At 41.0% G+C, this 17,960-nt stretch overlaps 1 protein-coding gene across 1 annotated transcript in view; it reads right to left on the bottom strand.

Annotated features, from left to right (window-relative positions):
• The window catches only part of LOC139759132 (solute carrier family 35 member F6-like), a 177,833-nt gene that overhangs the window by 73,937 nt on the left and 85,936 nt on the right, over positions 1-17,960 (bottom strand). The window contains exon 4 of the mRNA XM_071681119.1: positions 4,879-4,996. Within this exon, the coding sequence (XP_071537220.1) occupies positions 4,879-4,996 (118 nt within the window). The remainder of the gene's footprint in view (positions 1-4,878; positions 4,997-17,960) is intronic.

Below are 17,960 nucleotides of genomic sequence, written 5' to 3'. Positions count from 1 at the left end.
CCACTGCAATATCATCCAAACCTGCCGCCTTCCTGGCTTTCATCTTCCGCAAAGCTTTCACTACCTCTTTTCTGTTTACCAAATCATTCTCCCTGACCCTCTCACTTTACACACCACTTCGACCAAAACACCTCATATCTGCCACTCTATCATCTAACACATTCAACAAAGCTTCAAAATACTCACTCCATCTCCTTCTCACATCACCACTACTTGTTATTACCTCCCCATTAGCCCCCTTCACCGATGTTCTCATTTGTTCTCTTGTCTTATGCACTTTATTTACCTCCTTCCAGAACATCTTTTTTTTTTTTTTTTTATTACACTTTGTCGCTGTCTCCCGCGTTTGCGAGGTAGCGCAAGGAAACAGACGAAAGAAATGGCCCAACCCCCCCCCATACACATGTATATACATACGTCCACACACGCAAATATACATACCTACACAGCTTTCCATGGTTTACCCCAGACGCTTCACATGCCTTGATTCAATCCACTGACAGCACGTCAACCCCGGTATACCACATCGATCCAATTCACTCTATTCCTTGCCCTCCTTTCACCCTCCTGCATGTTCAGGCCCCGATACACAAAATCTTTTTCACTCCATCTTTCCACCTCCAATTTGGTCTCCCTCTTCTCCTCGTTCCCTCCACCTCCGACACATATATCCTCTTGTTCAATCTTTCCTCACTCATTCTCTCCATGTGCCCAAACCACTTCAAAACACCCTCTTCTGCTCTCTCAACCACGCTCTTTTTATTTCCACACATCTCTCTTACCCTTACGTTACTCACTAGATCAAACCACCTCACACCACACATTGTCCTCAAACATCTCATTTCCAGCACATCCATCCTCCTGCGCACAACTCTATCCATAGCCCACGCCTCGCAACCAAACAACATTGTTGGAACCACTATTCCTTCAAACATACCCATTTTTGCTTTCCGAGATAATGTTCTCAACTTCCACACATTCTTCAAGGCTCCCAGAATTTTCGCCCCCTCCCCCACCCTATGATCCACTTCCGCTTCCATGGTTCCATCCGCTGCCAGATCCACTCCCAGATATCTAAAACACTTCACTTCCTCCAGTTTTTCTCCATTCAAACTCACCTTCCAATTGACTTGACCCTCAACCCTACTGTACCTAATAACCTTGCTCTTATTCACATTTACTCTTAACTTTCTTCTTCCACACACTTTACCAAACTCAGTCACCAGCTTCTGCAGTTTCTCACATGAATCAGCCACCAGCGCTGTATCATCAGCGAACAACAACTGACTCACTTCCCAAGCTCTCTCATCCCCAACAGACTTCATACTTGCCCCTCTTTCCAAAACTCTTGCATTTACCTCCCTAACAACCCCATCCATAAACAAATTAAACAACCATGGAGACATCACACACCCCTGCCGCAAACCTACATTCACTGAGAACCAATCACTTTCCTCTCTTCCTACACGTACACATGCCTTACATCCACGATAAAAACTTTTCACTGCTTCTAACAACTTTCCTCCCACACCATATATTCTTAATACCTTCCACAGAGCATCTCTATCAACTCTATCATATGCCTTCTCCAGATCCATAAATGCTACATACAAATCCATTTGCTTTTCTAAGTATTTCTCACATACATTCTTCAAAGCAAACACCTGATCCACACATCCTCTACCACTTCTGAAACCACACTGCTCTTCCCCAATCTGATGCTCTGTACATGCCTTCACCCTCTCAATCAATACCCTCCCATATAATCTACCAGGAATACTCAACAAACTTATACCTCTGTAATTTGAGCACTCACTCTTATCCCCTTTGCCTTTGTACATCTTTTTATTCTCGCTAAAATTTAATGATACTCTCACCCTAACTTTCATTTCCCTCTTTTTCACCTCTTGCACCTTTCTCTTGGCCTCCTGCCTCTTTCTTTTATACATCTCCCACTCATTTGCACTATTTCCCTGCAAAACTCGTCCAAATGTCTCTCTCTTCTCTTTCACTAATAATCTTACGTCTTCATCCCACCACTCACTACCCTTTCTAATCTGCCTACCTCCCACACTTCTCATGCCACAAGTATCTTGTGTAAGCCATCACTGCTTCCCTAAATACATCCCATTCCTCCCCCACTCCCCTTACATCTTTTGCTCTCACCTTTCTCCATGGTGCACTCAAGCTCTCCTGGTACTTTCTCACACAATTCTCCTTCCCAATCTCACTTACTCTCACCACTCTCTTCACCCCACTATTTTCTCTTCTTTTCTGTAAACCTCTACAAATCTTCACCTTTGCCTCCACAAGATAATGATCAGACATCCCTCCAGCTGCACCTCTCAGCACATTAACATACAAAAGTCTCTCTTTCACGCGCCTATCAATTAACACGCCATATTACTCACCTTTGCATTCAAATCACCCATCACTATAACCCAGTCTCGTGCATCAAAACTGCTAACACATTCACTTAGTTGCTCCCAAAACACTTTCCTCTCATAATATTTCTTCTCATGCCCAGGTGGAAAGGCACCAATAATCACCCATCTCTCTCCATCCACTTTCAGTTCAACCCATATCAATCTACAGTTTACTTTTTTACAATCTATAAAATACTCCTACAACTCCTGTTTCAGTAGTAGTGCTACTCCTTCCTTTGCTCTAGTCCTCTCACCAACCCCTGACTTCCAAAACGTTCCCAAACCACTCTTCCCCTTTACCCTTGAGCTTTGTTTCACCCAGAGCCAAAACATCCAGGCTCCTTTCCTCAAACATATTACTTATCTCTCCTTCTTTCTCATCTTGGTTACATCCACACACATTTAGACATCCCAATCTGAGCCTTCGAGGAGGATGAGCACTCCCTGCGTGACTCCTTCTGTTTCCCCTTTTAGAAAGTTAAAATACAAGGAGGGAAGGGTTTCTAGCCCTCCACTCCCATCCCCTTTAGTCGCCTTCTACAAAACGTGGGGAATGTGTGGGAAGTATTATTTCTCCCCTACCCCCAGGGAGAATAATAATGATAATAATAATAACAATAATAGCGAGATATACATAAGTATACGTATGTAAGTAGGAGAGATGGCCAAAGAGCGTTATTGGATTACGTGTTAATTGGCAGGTGCATGAAAGAGAGACTTTTGGATGTTAATGTGCTGAGAGGTGCAACTGGAGGGATGTCTGATCATTATCTTGTGGAGGCTAAGTTGAAGATTTGTATGGGTTTTCAGAAAAGGAGAGAATGTTGGGGTGAAGAGGGTGGTGAGAGTAAGTGAGCTTGGGAAGGAGACTTGTGTGAGGAAGTACCAGGAGAGACTGAGTTCAGAATGGAAAAAGGTGAGAACAAAGGAGGTAAGGGGAGTGGGGGAGGAATGGGATGTATTTAGGGAAGCAGTGATGGCTTGTGCAAAAGATGCTTGTGGCATGAGAAGCATGGGAGGTGGGATGATTAGAAAGGGTAGTGAGTGGTGGGATGAAGAAGTAAGATTATTAGTGAAAGAGAAGAGAGAGGCATTTGGACGATTTTTGCAGGGAAAAAATGCAAATGAGTGGGAGATGTATAAAAGAAAGAGACAGGAGGTCAAGAGAAAGGTGCAAGAGGTGAAAAAGAGGGCAAATGAGAGTTGGGGTGAGAGAGTATCATTAAATTTTAGGGAGAATAAAAAGGTGTTCTGGAAGGAGGTAAATGAAGTGCATAAGACAAGGGAGCAAATGGGAACTTCAGTGAAGGGAGCTAATGGGGAGGTGATAACAAGTAGTGGTGATGTAGGTTTGAAGGAATAGTAGTTCCAACAATGTTATATGGTTGCGAGACATGGGCTATAGATAGGTTGTACGGAGGAGGGTGGATGTGTTGGAAATGAAATTTTTGTGGGCAACATGTGCTGTGAGTGGTCTGACTAAGTAATGAAAGGGTAAGAGAGATGTGTGGAAATAAAAAGAGTGTGCTTGAGAGATCAGAAGAGTGTGTGTTGAAATGGTTTGGATGTATGGAGAGAATGAGGGCGGGAAGATTGACAAAAAGGATATATATGTCAGAGGTGGAGGGAACAAAGATAAGCAGGAGACCATATTGGAGGTGGAAGGATGCAGTGAAAAAGATCTTGAATGATCGGGGCCTGAACATACAGGAGGGTGAGAGTCATGCAAAGAACAGAGTGAATTGGTATGATGTAGTATACTGGGGTCAACATGTTGTCAATGGACTGAACCAGGGCATGTGAAGCATCTGGGGTAACCATGGAAAGGTCTGTGGGACCTGGATTTTAAGAGGGAGCTGTGGTTTCAGTACATTACACACGACAGCTAGAGACTGAGTGTGAATAAATGTGGCCTTTTTCGCCTATTCATCCTGATGTTACCTCACTGAAGCAGGGGGTAGGGATGCTGTTTCCTGTGGGGCGGGGTAGTGCTGAGATTGCGAGAATGAATGAAGGCAAGCAAGTATGAATATGTACATGTGCTTGCCCCTATTGGCCTCCCTAGGATATGCCCCAGATCTATCCCATATACTGAAGATTACTGTAATTTGCAGAAGCTATCAGGAAACAATGTATAGCTCTAAACAGTTTTGCCATCTTTTAATGTTATTCTGACAAGCTTTAACTATTGTCACTGAACCTCTCAGCATCACAATTGTAAGTATAAATCAATCATAATTACCATTAGTAAGTTTATTAGTTTATTGTATACTGTTAGTTCAAAGGGAGGTTGCTGCCCCAATGATTCCCCTTGGATACGCCCCTGGATCAATCTTGTATGACGCATATTACTGCAATACGTGTAAGCTATGAAAGGATACAAAGCAATGGTTCTTAACAATACTGCAATCATTCTGTGTTATTCTGAAAAGCTTTAATTACAGTCACTGACCTCTCAGCATCTGAAATGAGCTAGCATATGTGAGGGTGAGACCCAGGTACATGGTTGATGTTGCCAAACAGTCACAGAAGGCTGGCACAAAGAATATCTGCTTTGGAAAGTTGACAACCTGAAAGAATAAAGTGTTGCACTGAATTAGTTTCCTTTCATTTATTTTCTATTAGGATAAATATGGAATTCTGTGTTACAAAATCTATTGTTACCATTAAAGCATGGATATAGCTACCTACAGAAGCACTACTTTGAAGAATAAAGTTTTTGAAGCTTGAAAACCTTTTCTCTATGATGTGGTGTCTCGCAAGCAATGTGATATCCCTTGGAGAATATCAGGGTCAAGACCATTTCTACCCCCTAAACACTGGAGAGGAAGCTCTCATTTGCTCACCCTTTTTGGTCAATCCTTGGATCACTAAACTGGTTTCCTTCAGGCCAGTCTGCAAATACCACTTAGTTAACATTGCTGAAACACCTGCTCCTGGCCATTCCCAGCTCACTGTTCACAGTTGCAGTGCAAACCTAAGATGATCACACAGGTACAGAAAAAAGGTTTTTCAAAAAAGAACAGAAGGTTAAGCTAGAGAAACAGAAAAACTGCTGAGTGCCACCTCAGAGAAAACATTTCCTAACGTTCAAAACTTACATTTCTCTCCTCTGCAGACTGTCCCATAAGAGACAAGACTGAACCTAAATGATGGAGGTGGGTTAAAGGAATGCTTCTCTACTTGTACAAAAAACAAAAATTACTGTACCTTCACAAGTGAATCAGAAGTGTAAAGGAATCCAGCTCTCAGGAAGGTGTGTGAAGATAAGGGTAACACTCCGGTCAGCAACCATATGTAAGGGATGGTACAGCAAGGAACAAATGTGGCAGGATAAGATTGAAGGAACAAGGAAACTTTGAAAAGAACACTGTGAGCAAATCAGGAGAAACTAAAAAATGTCCATATACTCATTATAAGTAACCTGTCAATAAAAGAGCAGCTAATTAGGTATAGAGATTCAGAAGGACGAGTAGTAGAGATGATGATGTACAGATATGTAAGAGCTACATGAAAAGTTTAAAATTGCTTTCATAGAGGAGGAAAATGAAGCCCACCAACAATGAGATGGAATGAGGAGAGCTCAGAAAGCAATGAGATTTCTAAAAAAGACATTAACAGAATACTAAGAGGCATTGACCCATACAAGGCTCATGGTTCTGATGAAATTTCACCATGTGTGCTGAAAATGTGTGCAGATACAATTCACAAACCTCTTGAAATACTGATCAAGATATCACTGGAGAAAGGGAAAGTGCCAAGTGAGTGAAAAAGGGCAAATGTCCTACATACATATATATATATATAAAAAATGAGACCAGGAAGAATCACTGGACCACAGACTTGTCTCCCTGTTGCATGTGGTCTCTAAGATACTAAAAATTTAATCAGTAAGCAAATGGATGACTTTCTGTGGAAGAGAAACTACCTTAGTGAGAGACAATGTGATTCCAGGTCACATGTAACGAACCTCTTAGATTTCTGGGAGTGAGTAAACTCAGGATTGGGCAAAAGGGAAAGCGGGGTGAATTGCTTGCATATGGAATGCCAGAAAGCATGTGACACTGTACTATGTGGGAGGCTGATTGAGAATTTGTTTCATCAGGCTGGAATAAGATGGAGACTTCTACAATGGATAGATGACTATTTTAGTTGAAGGGAAAAAATTGCATGCACATCAAAAGAGCCTTCCCAAAATGGGATGAGGTCACTAATGGAGTTCTGTGGGGATCCATCCTGGAGCCATTGTTTTTCTTGATTTATGTAAATGACTTGCTAGAATGTAAGGACTCCTATTTCAATGTTTCTAGATGATGTAGAGGTCATGAGGGAAATGAAAAACAGAGCAGATCACCTCAAAAAATGCAGTAAAACTTCTCTTATCCACTATGTGAGACAATGAAATGTTCAAAATGGCAAATGTTTTTCAATTTCAGTGGGCAACCCTCAATTATCTGAAAAAAACAAAAATTTAAAAGATACCAGAAATATTTCATATTGTATACACACCATGCCACAGCAATTATTGGTGTACTCACTACCTGGTATTTTGTGGTGCTAGTGATTATTTACTGTTTCCAATAAGTTTTCTGGCATGGTGTTGTGTGCTGGTCTTGCACATTTCTGTATCCTGTTCTCTCTGGATTACTATTATGGACAATGGCCCCTTTCAACCATCGTAAGCAATTGCCTAACAGCTCCTCGAAGTCATCTACATCTCACATGAAGCACAAGAGGAGCATTTTGAGGCTAGAAAAGATGGACCTGTGCAATAGGTTGAGTCCAAGGTAGAACTTATGATGGACCTCAAACATCATTTGCTTATTTGCTTACATATATCAAGTTTCTCTAAAATATTTACAAGAATGTAAATGATTTTAGAAAACTAATTTCAAAATTAATTAACATTAAAAAACCTTGAATAACCAGATATTTTGATATCTAAAACAGCTGATTCCCCTAAGAATTCTGGATAACAGAAGTTTACATGAGAAAGACAGACAACAGGAGGCCTGATTCCTGATAGGCCCACGACTGAATTGTCTGAAAAAAGGAATTTAACTTGACATGAAAATGTAATTCTGCTCAGCAGGTTTTTAAGCTATCACTTACTCCCTGCTGTGGGACATTAGCATTCTACTGTTCCTATTATCACTGTCAATTATACAGTTTATTTCTGACATTTTTCTCAGAGTACCCGAATTTATAAAATATTTATCTAAATGACTTTTGAAGACATTATAGTCTTAGCATTCATTATGTCTGACAGCAACTTCTTCCAGTGCTCAACACATCTATACAAAAAGAAGCTTTTAACTATGTCAGTAATGCATCTTTTAGCTTTGAGTTTTATTCCATTTGTCCTGGTAACTGTATTTTCATGTAATTGAAAAAAAATTACATGATTTACTTAACCTTTTTCAGAATCTTGAATACATGGATTAAGTCACCACAAAGTTAACATCGTTTTAGCCTCTCTTTGTATGCCAGATTTCTAAGGGATGGGATCAATTTAGCCGCACATCTTTGCACTTGCTCTAATTTTTCCTCATCGTCTTTATAGTTAAGGGACCAAAACAAGACTACATATTCCAGGTGTGGTCTTACCAGAGGATTATAAAGTGACAATTGTTTCTGGTGTCTTATAATCTATGTTCCTGGATATGAAACCTAACATTTGGTTGCCTTTTTTACTTGCTGCTTGACACTGTTTAGTGTACTTCAGATTGTTGTTAATGACAACTCCAAGGTCCTTTTCTTCATTTACTTTAGTTAGAGAGTTTCTGAATAGTATGTAGTCATAACATATATTCTTGTCTCCAAAAAGCATAACTTTATACTTGTCTACATTAAACTTGATTTGCAATCTGTCTGACCACTCTGCTAGTGAGTTACGATTTCTTTGAATCATTTCGCATTCCCATCTTTTTACAGTTCTACCTCCTAGTTTAGTATCATCAGCAAACATGGAGATCTTAGATACGACACCGAGTTCTAGGTCATTAATGTATATTATGAAAAAAATTGGGCCTAGGACCGACCCTGTGGCACACCACTTGTTACGTCTAGCCAATCTGAGGCTTCGCTGTTTAATACTACACACTGCACACTACACACAGCAATCTGTCTGACCACTCTGCTAGTAAGATTTCTTTGAATCATTTCGCATTCCCACCTGTTTACACTTCTACCTCCTAGTTTAGTATCATCAGCAAATATGGAGATCTTAGATAAGAGACCGAGTTCTAGGTCATTAATGTATGTTATAAAAAGAATTGGGCCTAAGACCAACCCTGTGGCACACCACTTGTTACATCTAGCCAATCTGAGGCTTCGCTGTTTAATACTACACACTGCTTTCTTTCAGTAGGCCAGTCTCTGATACATGTACAGAGTTCTTCACTGATTCCATGTTCTTTGAATTTACGTAAGAGTCTCTTTATCAAAAGCTTTTTGGAAATCTAAATATATTGCATCAGATGGCACTTTTTTGTTCCAGTTTTGATAAATGACATTAAAATATTCCAGCAAATTTATCAGGCAGGATCTTCTATTGCAGAAACTGTGTTGGTTGTCCAATGTAATTTTGGGATCTTTCAGAAACATGACAATTCTATCTCGTATTATATTTTTCATTGTTTTACCTAACACTGACATAAGGCTAATTGGGCAGTAGTTCAAGGCACACTTTTTGTCTCCTTTTTTATATTTACTAGTTCCCAGTCAGTTGGCACATAACCATCCAACAGAGATTTGTTGAATATTTTTGTTACGGGGTATATCAGCTGTCTCCTGAAGTCTTTTAAAATCTTGGAACCAAGTTATCTGGGCTGCTGGATTTGTAAGGATTTAACTGGTCCAGGTATTCAAGTATTTTAGAGCTCTTTATTTTCTAACCTTCAACTCTCCTTCATCAGATCCTTGAAACATTTTCACTGGCTGCGGTATTCAAGAAGTTTCTTCAATTGTAAACACAGAGTTAAAGGAATAACTCAGTATGGTAGCCATTTCCTTGTCATCAGTAGTCAGTGTGTCATGTTCGTTTCGTAACAGTTCAATTCCTTCTTTTACTCTCTTCCTTTGTCTTGTATATTTAAAGGATTCCTTAAGATTATTCTTAGCTTTAAAGGAATTTTTTTTTCTTCCTCATGTTCACTGTATTATGACAAACTCTCTTTGGAGTCTGATTAATTCCTGGTGATTTTCGTTGGTTCCCACTGATTTGAATTTTCTAAGTTTTCTTCTTTTGACAAATTAGTCTTTCTATTCTCCTATTCATCCATAATGGTCTTGAAATAATGAAAGTTCACTTCATAATTTGTGGAATATGTTTATTTTCAATCTTGAGTAGTGTGTTTTTAGAATTATTCCACATTTCCTCTACTGTGTGAAAATCAAGAAATCTTGTCCAATTGGCTCAGCAAATTTCATGTCAAATGTTTTCAAAATTTGCTCACCTGTAATCTAGGATCAAGAGTATGTTGCCATTAATTTATCTCTAATCAAACTGTGATCGCTGTTTGACAAACTCTTGCCTACTTCGCAATAGTTGATTAAGTATGTGCCATGGGCGAGGACAAGATCAAGAATGTCTTTACCTCTGGTTAGTTTTTAATTAACTGTTCTAGAAAAGCGACTTCAACAAGTTCCATTAGTCTCCTTCTCTCTCGGTCACCTGTTTACTTGTTCGTTTATGTCTGGACTGTTAAAATCTCCCACTATTATAACCTCTTTACTGCTTGCTATTGTTTTCATTTCATTGTATAGCATCTTATCATTGTCTTCTTTTTGCTTAGGATGTTTGTAAATAATGCCAAGACATATAGTTTACTTCTGAACTTGTCAATAATATCAATATAAAGAGAGTTGTTAGTGTGTGTGTCTACTTTTCTTATCTTTAAGGCACTTAGATTATTATCAATGTAGATCAAAATGGAAAAAGGTGAGAACAATGGAAGTAAGGGGAGTGGGGGAGGAATGGGATGTATTTAGGGAATCAGTGATGGATTGCGCAAAAGATGCTTGTGGCATGAGAAGAGTGGGAGGTGGGCTGTTTAGAAAGGGTAGTGAGTGGTGGGTTGAAGAAGTAAGAGTATTAGTGAAAGAGAAGAGAGAGGCATTTGGACGATTTTTGCAGGGAAAAAATGCAATTGAGTGGGAGAAGTATAAAAGAAAGAGACAGGAGGTCAAGAGAAAGGTGCAAGAGGTGAAAAAAAGGGCAAATGAGAGTTGGGGTGAGAGACTATCAGTAAATTTTAGGGAGAATAAAAAGATGTTCTGGAAGGAGGTAAATAGGGTGCGTAAGACAAGGGAGCAAATGGGAACTTCAGTGAAGGGCGTAAATGGGGAGGTGATAACAAGTAGTGGTGATGTGAGAAGGAGATGGAATGAGTATTTTGAAGGTTTGTTGAATGTGTCTGATGACAGAGTGGCAGATATAGGGTGTTTTGGTCGAGGTGGTGTGCAAAGTGAGAGGGTTAGGGAAAATGATTTGGTAAACAGAGAAGAGGTAGTAAAAGCTTTGCGGAAGATGAAAGCCGGCAAGGCAGCAGGTTTGGATGGTATTGCAGTGGAATTTATTAAAAAAGGGGGTGACTGTATTGTTGACTGGTTGGTAAGGTTATTTAATGTATGTATGACTCATGGTGAGGTGCCTGAGGATTGGCGGAATGCGTGCATAGTGCCATTGTACAAAGGCAAAGGGGATAAGAGTGAGTGCTCAAATTACAGAGGTATAAGTTTGTTGAGTATTCCTGGTAAATTATATGGGAGGGTATTGATTGAGAGGGTGAAGGCATGTACAGAGCATCAGATTGGGGAAGAGCAGTGCGGTTTCAGAAGTGGTAGAGGATGTGTGGATCAGGTGTTTGCTTTGAAGAATGTATGTGAGAAATACTTAGAAAAGCAAATGGATTTGTATGTAGCATTTATGGATCTGGAGAAGGCATATGATAGAGTTGATAGAGATGCTCTGTGGAAGGTATTAAGAATATATGGTGTGGGAGGCAAGTTGTTAGAAGCAGTGAAAAGTTTTTATCGAGGATGTAAGGCATGTGTACGTGTAGGAAGAGAGGAAAGTGATTGGTTCTCAGTGAATGTAGGTTTGCGGCAGGGGTGTGTGATGTCTCCATGGTTGTTTAATTTGTTTATGGATGGGGTTGTTAGGGAGGTAAATGCAAGAGTCCTGGAAAGAGGGGCAAGTATGAAGTCTGTTGGGGATGAGAGAGCTTGGGAAGTGAGTCAGTTGTTGTTCGCTGATGATACAGCGCTGGTGGCTGATTCATGTGAGAAACTGCAGAAGCTGGTGACTGAGTTTGGTAAAGTGTGTGGAAGAAGAAAGTTAAGAGTAAATGTGAATAAGAGCAAGGTTATTAGGTACAGTAGGGTTGAGGGTCAAGTCAATTGGGAGGTGAGTTTGAATGGAGAAAAACTGGAGGAAGTGAAGTGTTTTAGATATCTGGGAGTGGATCTGTCAGCGGATGGAACCATGGAAGCGGAAGTGGATCATAGGGTGGGGGAGGGGGCGAAAATTTTGGGAGCTTTGAAAAATGTGTGGAAGTCGAGAACATTATCTCGGAAAGCAAAAATGGGTATGTTTGAAGGAATAGTGGTTCCAACAATGTTGTATGGTTGCGAGGCGTGGGCTATGGATAGAGTTGTGCGCAGGAGGATGGATGTGCTGGAAATGAGATGTTTGAGGACAATGTGTGGTGTGAGGTGGTTTGATCGAGTAAGTAACGTAAGGGTAAGAGAGATGTGTGGAAATAAAAAGAGCGTGGTTGAGAGAGCAGAAGAGGGTGTTTTGAAATGGTTTGGGCACATGGAGAGAATGAGTGAGGAAAGATTGACCAAGAGGATATATGTGTCGGAGGTGGAGGGAACGAGGAGAAGAGGGAGACCAAATTGGAGGTGGAAAGATGGAGTGAAAAAGATTTTGTGTGATCGGGGCCTGAACATGCAGGAGGGTGAAAGGAGGGCAAGGAATAGAGTGAATTGGAGTGATGTGGTATACAGGGGTTGACGTGCTGTCAGTGGAGTGAATCAAGGCATGTGAAGCGTCTGGGGTAAACCATGGAAAGCTGTGTAGGTATGTATATTTGCGTGTGTGGACGTGTGTATGTACATGTGTATGGGGGGGGGGGTTGGGCCATTTCTTTTGTCTGTTTCCTTGCGCTACCTCGCAAACGCGGGAGACAGCGACAAAGTATAAAAAAAAAAAAAAAAAAAAAAAAAAAAAGATCAAAGCTCCATCACCTACCTTGTACGAGCAATCTTTTGTAAATAGTTTGTGCCTGGGTGATTAAGGATTTATTCTCAGAGTTTACTCACGTTTCTGAGATTTCAATAATGTTCAGGTTTTCAGAAACTGCATAGGGCATATGTTCATCATGTTTCATAATGATGATCCGGGCATTTGTGTATACTGAACTTATTTTCCTTCGAGTTGATTTCTGGGCTGAAATGGCTTCTTTTTTTTCTACTGTCAGTATGCATGTTTGTATTATCACTGTTAATGTCTGCGAGTGCCTTACTCTGAACCTCCCCACACTGAACCCTACCAACCTTGTTTCTAAAAGTTACCTGAGAGTTGACCTGCAGCTGTGCTTACCCGCTACTTATACTGCCTGAGTTTTCCCCAACTGACCCCATTTGACCTTTCTTTGCTAATTCCTCTGCCAAGGTCCCATCCATCCTCAACCACTACCTTTATCATGGTCAAACTGGACACCTTGTCCTTCAGACCCCTTTCACACTCAGATTCCCCCCACACTGACCTATCTTCCACAGATACCCTCTCACTCTCCGAGTTCCTTTGTTAGCCTGACCATGATTTGCTCTTATGAGTAGTTTATCTGTATTGAAAAAAAGGCCTAATGTTCTCATCCAATACTCTGCCAAGGCAGGCTTTCCCTATTCCATTTAGGTGAAGGCCATCCCTAGCATACAGAAGGTGGGCTTTCCCTATTTCATTCAAGTGAAGACCATCCCTAGCGTACAGAGATCTATCATGAATAAAATGGTCCCACAGGTCTATACTAAACAAACTATCCTCCTCCCTACACAGAGCTTTGATTCTTCTGGCTATCCCAGCATTCTACTGAGGGTACAGGTATCAATGTCATATTATGGCAGCAATCCCCATATTATAAGCTTCCTATGACTTTCTTTACACTTGCTAGTAAGTTCCCTATACTTTGCTATTTCTTCCAGTTTCCCACTAACTGCACTGTTCATCCCCACCTAAACAAAAATCACATCCTTGGGATAGTTTGAAACTATGTCAACAAAGCTATCTAGAATGTGTTTTTTCCTAGCACCTGGATAACTCTTCCTATTTCTACCCTTTGCACAGAACTCCTAAAGCCTGATGTCTTACTATAGGGTCCCCAACCAGGATGATGCTATGATCATCCTGTACTTCATCACCTAGTACACTAAACCTATTGTGAGAGGAGAATCACTGCTAGTAGGTTGTCCAGTAATGCAGCGACACGTTTTCCTCACAGGTTGGAAGGTACAAGCATCTTTCACAATCCTCTTTTCCAAGCTCAATTTCACCACTCTCTTCTCACTCTTTTTTGAAAATGTCTAGAAATCTTCATCCTTGCCTCTGCCAAGTAATGGTCAGTTATGCCACCCACTGCCCTTCAACTATTTCACATCCAAAAGTCTCTTTTGCATGTAATCCAGTTATAACCACATTCTATCCTTCCTCTTTACCTACATATACATGTCCCTCTTTGTAAACCAGGTATTCCCAATCAGCAAACCTATTTCTGCACACAACCCCACAAGCTGTTCACCATTTCTATTCACCTTACTGAATACCCGTGCCCCACATTTATACCCTTAACTGTCACATAATTTATTCTCGATTGCTGTTTGCTGCATTAGCAAGGCTGTGCCATGAACAGACAAAGGATAACTGCATTTGCTCACAATCATTTTCTAGATTTCATGTGTAATGCACCAAAACCATGGCTACCGATCCACAACCAAGACTGACAGACCTATCCATGGTTCAAATGCCCTGGTTCAGTCCAATGACAGCACACTGACCCCTATATGCCACAATTTTCCAATTCATTCTGTCCCATGCACACCTTTTGCCCTCCTGCAGGTTCAGGCCCTAATTGCTCAAAACCTTTTTCACTCCATTCTTCCATCTCCAATTTGGCGCACCCCTTCTCCTTGTTCCCTCCACTTTTGGCACATACTGTATATCCTCTTTATCAAACTTTCCTTACTCATTCTCCCCATATGTCCAAACCATTTCAGCACACCCTCTTCAGCTCTCTCTGTCACCCTCTTTTTACTACCATACCTCTCTTACCTTTTCATTGCTCACTCAATCAAACCACCTCACACCACATATTGTCCTCAGACATTTTATTTCCAACACATCAACCCTCCTCTGCACATCCTCATCTGTAGCTGATGCCTTACATCCATATAACATTAGTGGGACTATATACCTTCAAACATACCCATTTTTGCCTTACCAAACAACAACCTCTTTTTCCAAACATTCTTTAGTGCTCCCATAACCTTCACCTCCTTTCACTAACTTTCGCTTTTAGGTTCCCTATTTTTGCCATGTTCACCCACAGGTATCTAAAGCCCTTCTTCTCCTTCAGTTTTTCTCCATTTAAACTCATGCCCCAACTAACCTGTTATTCAACCCTGCTAAAACCTAATAACTTTGCTTTTAATCACATTTATCAACTTCATCCTTTCACACATGTCTAAACTCAGTAACCAACTGCAGCTTCTCACTTGAATCTACCACCAGTGCTGTATTATCAGCAAACAAGTGACCCACTTACCAAGAACCCTCATCCCTGCAGACTGCATACTTGCCCTACTACATCACATTACTCACTTTTGCATTCATATTACCCATTACTAATATATGATCTCTTTGACCAAAACTGCTGACACTCACTCAACTGCTCCCAAAACATTCCCATCTCTTTATCATCCTTCTCATGGCCAGGGGCATAAACACTGTTAATCATAATCACCTTTCATTTGCAATCCACTTTCATTTTTACCTAGTTCAGTCTGGAGCTTACATCCTTACACTTACACAATCCTACCTCAGTTTTCACCCTCTCACTAACCTCGACTTTCAGATATTCCCAAACCATGTTGATGAACCTACCCTGCTTGTGGTTACATCAGGTGTGAGAAGTCTCCTTGAGCAAGATGACTATAGAAAATTATGAGATATGAACAGAAAAAGATACAGGAACATGCAGACAATACACCACGGGCTGGTGCAGATTTTTTTTTTTTTTTTTTGCTTTGTCGCTGTCTCCCGCGTTTGCGAGGTAGCGCAAGGAAACAGACGAAAGAAATGGCCCAACCCACCCCCATACACATGTATATACATACGTCAACACACGCAAATATACATACCTACACAGCTTTCCATGGTTTACCCCAGATGCTTCACATGCCTTGATTCAATCCACTGACAGCACGTCAACCCCGGTATACCACATCGATCCAATTCACTCTATTCCTTGCCCTCCTTTCACCCTCCTGCATGTTCAGGCCCCGATCACACAAAATCTTTTTCACTCCATCTTTCCACCTCCAATTTGGTCTCCCTCTTCTCCTCGTTCCCTCCACCTCCGACACATATATCCTCTTGGTCAATCTTTCCTCACTCATTCTCTCCATGTGCCCAAACCATTTCAAAACACCCTCTTCTGCTCTCTCAACCACACTCTTTTTATTTCCACACATCTCTCTTACCCTAACATTACTTACTCAATCAAACCACCTCACACCACACATTGTCCTCAAACATCTCATTTCCAGCACATCCATCCTCCTGCGCACAACTCTATCCATAGCCAACGCCTCGCAACCATACAACATTGTTGGAACCGCTATTCCTTCAAACATACCCATTTTTGCTTTCCGAGATAATGTTCTCGACTTCCACACATTCTTCAAGGCTCCCAGGATTTTCGCCCCCTCCCCCACCCTATGATCCACTTCCGCTTCCATGGTTCCATCCGCTGCCAGATCCACTCCCAGATATCTAAAACACTTTACTTCCTCCAGTTTTTCTCCATTCAAACTTACCTCCCAATTGACTTGACCCTCAACCCTACTGTACCTAATAACCTTGCTCTTATTCACATTTACTCTTAACTTTCTTCTTTCACACACTTTACCAAACTCAGTCACCAGCTTCTGCAGTTTCTCACATGAATCAGCCACCAGCGCTGTATCATCAGCGAACAACAACTGACTCACTTCCCAAGCTCTCTCATCCCCAACAGACTTCATACTTGCCCCTCTTTCCAAAACTCTTCCCATATATCTAAAACACTTTATTTCCTCCAGTTTTTCTCCATTCAAACTCACCCCTCAATTAACTTGCCCCTCAACCCTACTGAACCTAATAACCTTGCTCTTATTCACATTCCTCTCAACTTTCTCCTTTCACACACTTTACCATACTCAGTCACCAACCTCTGCAGTTTCTTGCCTGAATGAACCACCAGCGTTGTATCATCAGTGAACAACAACTGACTCACTTCCCAAGCCCTCGCATCCACAAGAGAATGCATACTTGCCCCTCTCTCCAAAACTCTTGCATTCACTTCCCTAACCACCACATCCATAAACAAATTAAACAACCATGGAGACATCACAGACCCCTGCTGCAAACTGACATTCACTGGGAACCAATCACTTTCCTCTCTTCCTACTCATACACATGCCTTACATCCTAGGTAAAAACTTTTCACTGCTTCTAACAACTTACATCCCACACCATATACTCTAAATCCTTCCACAGAGCATCTCTATCAACTCTCAACTCTATCATATGCCTTCTCTAGATCCATAAATGCTACATAAAAATCCATCTGTTTTTCTATGCATTTCTCACATACATTCTTCAAAGCAAACACCTGATCCACTTCTGAAACCACACTGTTCTTCCCCAATCTGATGCCCTGAACATGCCTTTATCCTCTCAATCAACACCCTCCCATATAATTTCCCTGATATACTCAACAAACTTATGCCTCTGAATTTGAATACTCACCTTTATCCCCTTTTCCTTTGTATCTATCTATATATCTCATTCCCATTCCCTATAGGAACTCCCATTAAGGGGATGGCCACAGCAAGTCTCCAATCATCCCTGTCTTTGCATGCCTTCTTCATATACACAATTCCAGGAATTCTGGCACCATTTCTCTATCTTCAATACTCTTCCACTTTACTTCCTCATGTCACAGTTAGCTTTTCCTCACACCCTATTGAACCTAATAACCTTGCTCTTATTCACATTTCCTCTCAACTTTCTCCTTTCAAACACTTTACCATACTCAGTCACCAACCTCTGTAGCTTCTTGCCCGAATCAACCACCAGCGTTGCATCATCAGCGAACAACAACTGACTCACTTCCCAAGCCCTCTCATCCACAAAAGAATGCATACTTGCCCCTCTCTCTAAAACTCTTGCATTCACTTCCCTAAAAACCCCATCCATAAACAAATTAA

The sequence above is a fragment of the Panulirus ornatus genome, chromosome 2, assembly GCF_036320965.1.
Source record: "Panulirus ornatus isolate Po-2019 chromosome 2, ASM3632096v1, whole genome shotgun sequence".
NCBI classification, from domain to species: domain Eukaryota; kingdom Metazoa; phylum Arthropoda; class Malacostraca; order Decapoda; family Palinuridae; genus Panulirus; species Panulirus ornatus.
The sequence above is the reverse complement of the archived record's forward strand: the minus strand, read 5'-3'. Positions and strand labels throughout refer to the sequence as shown.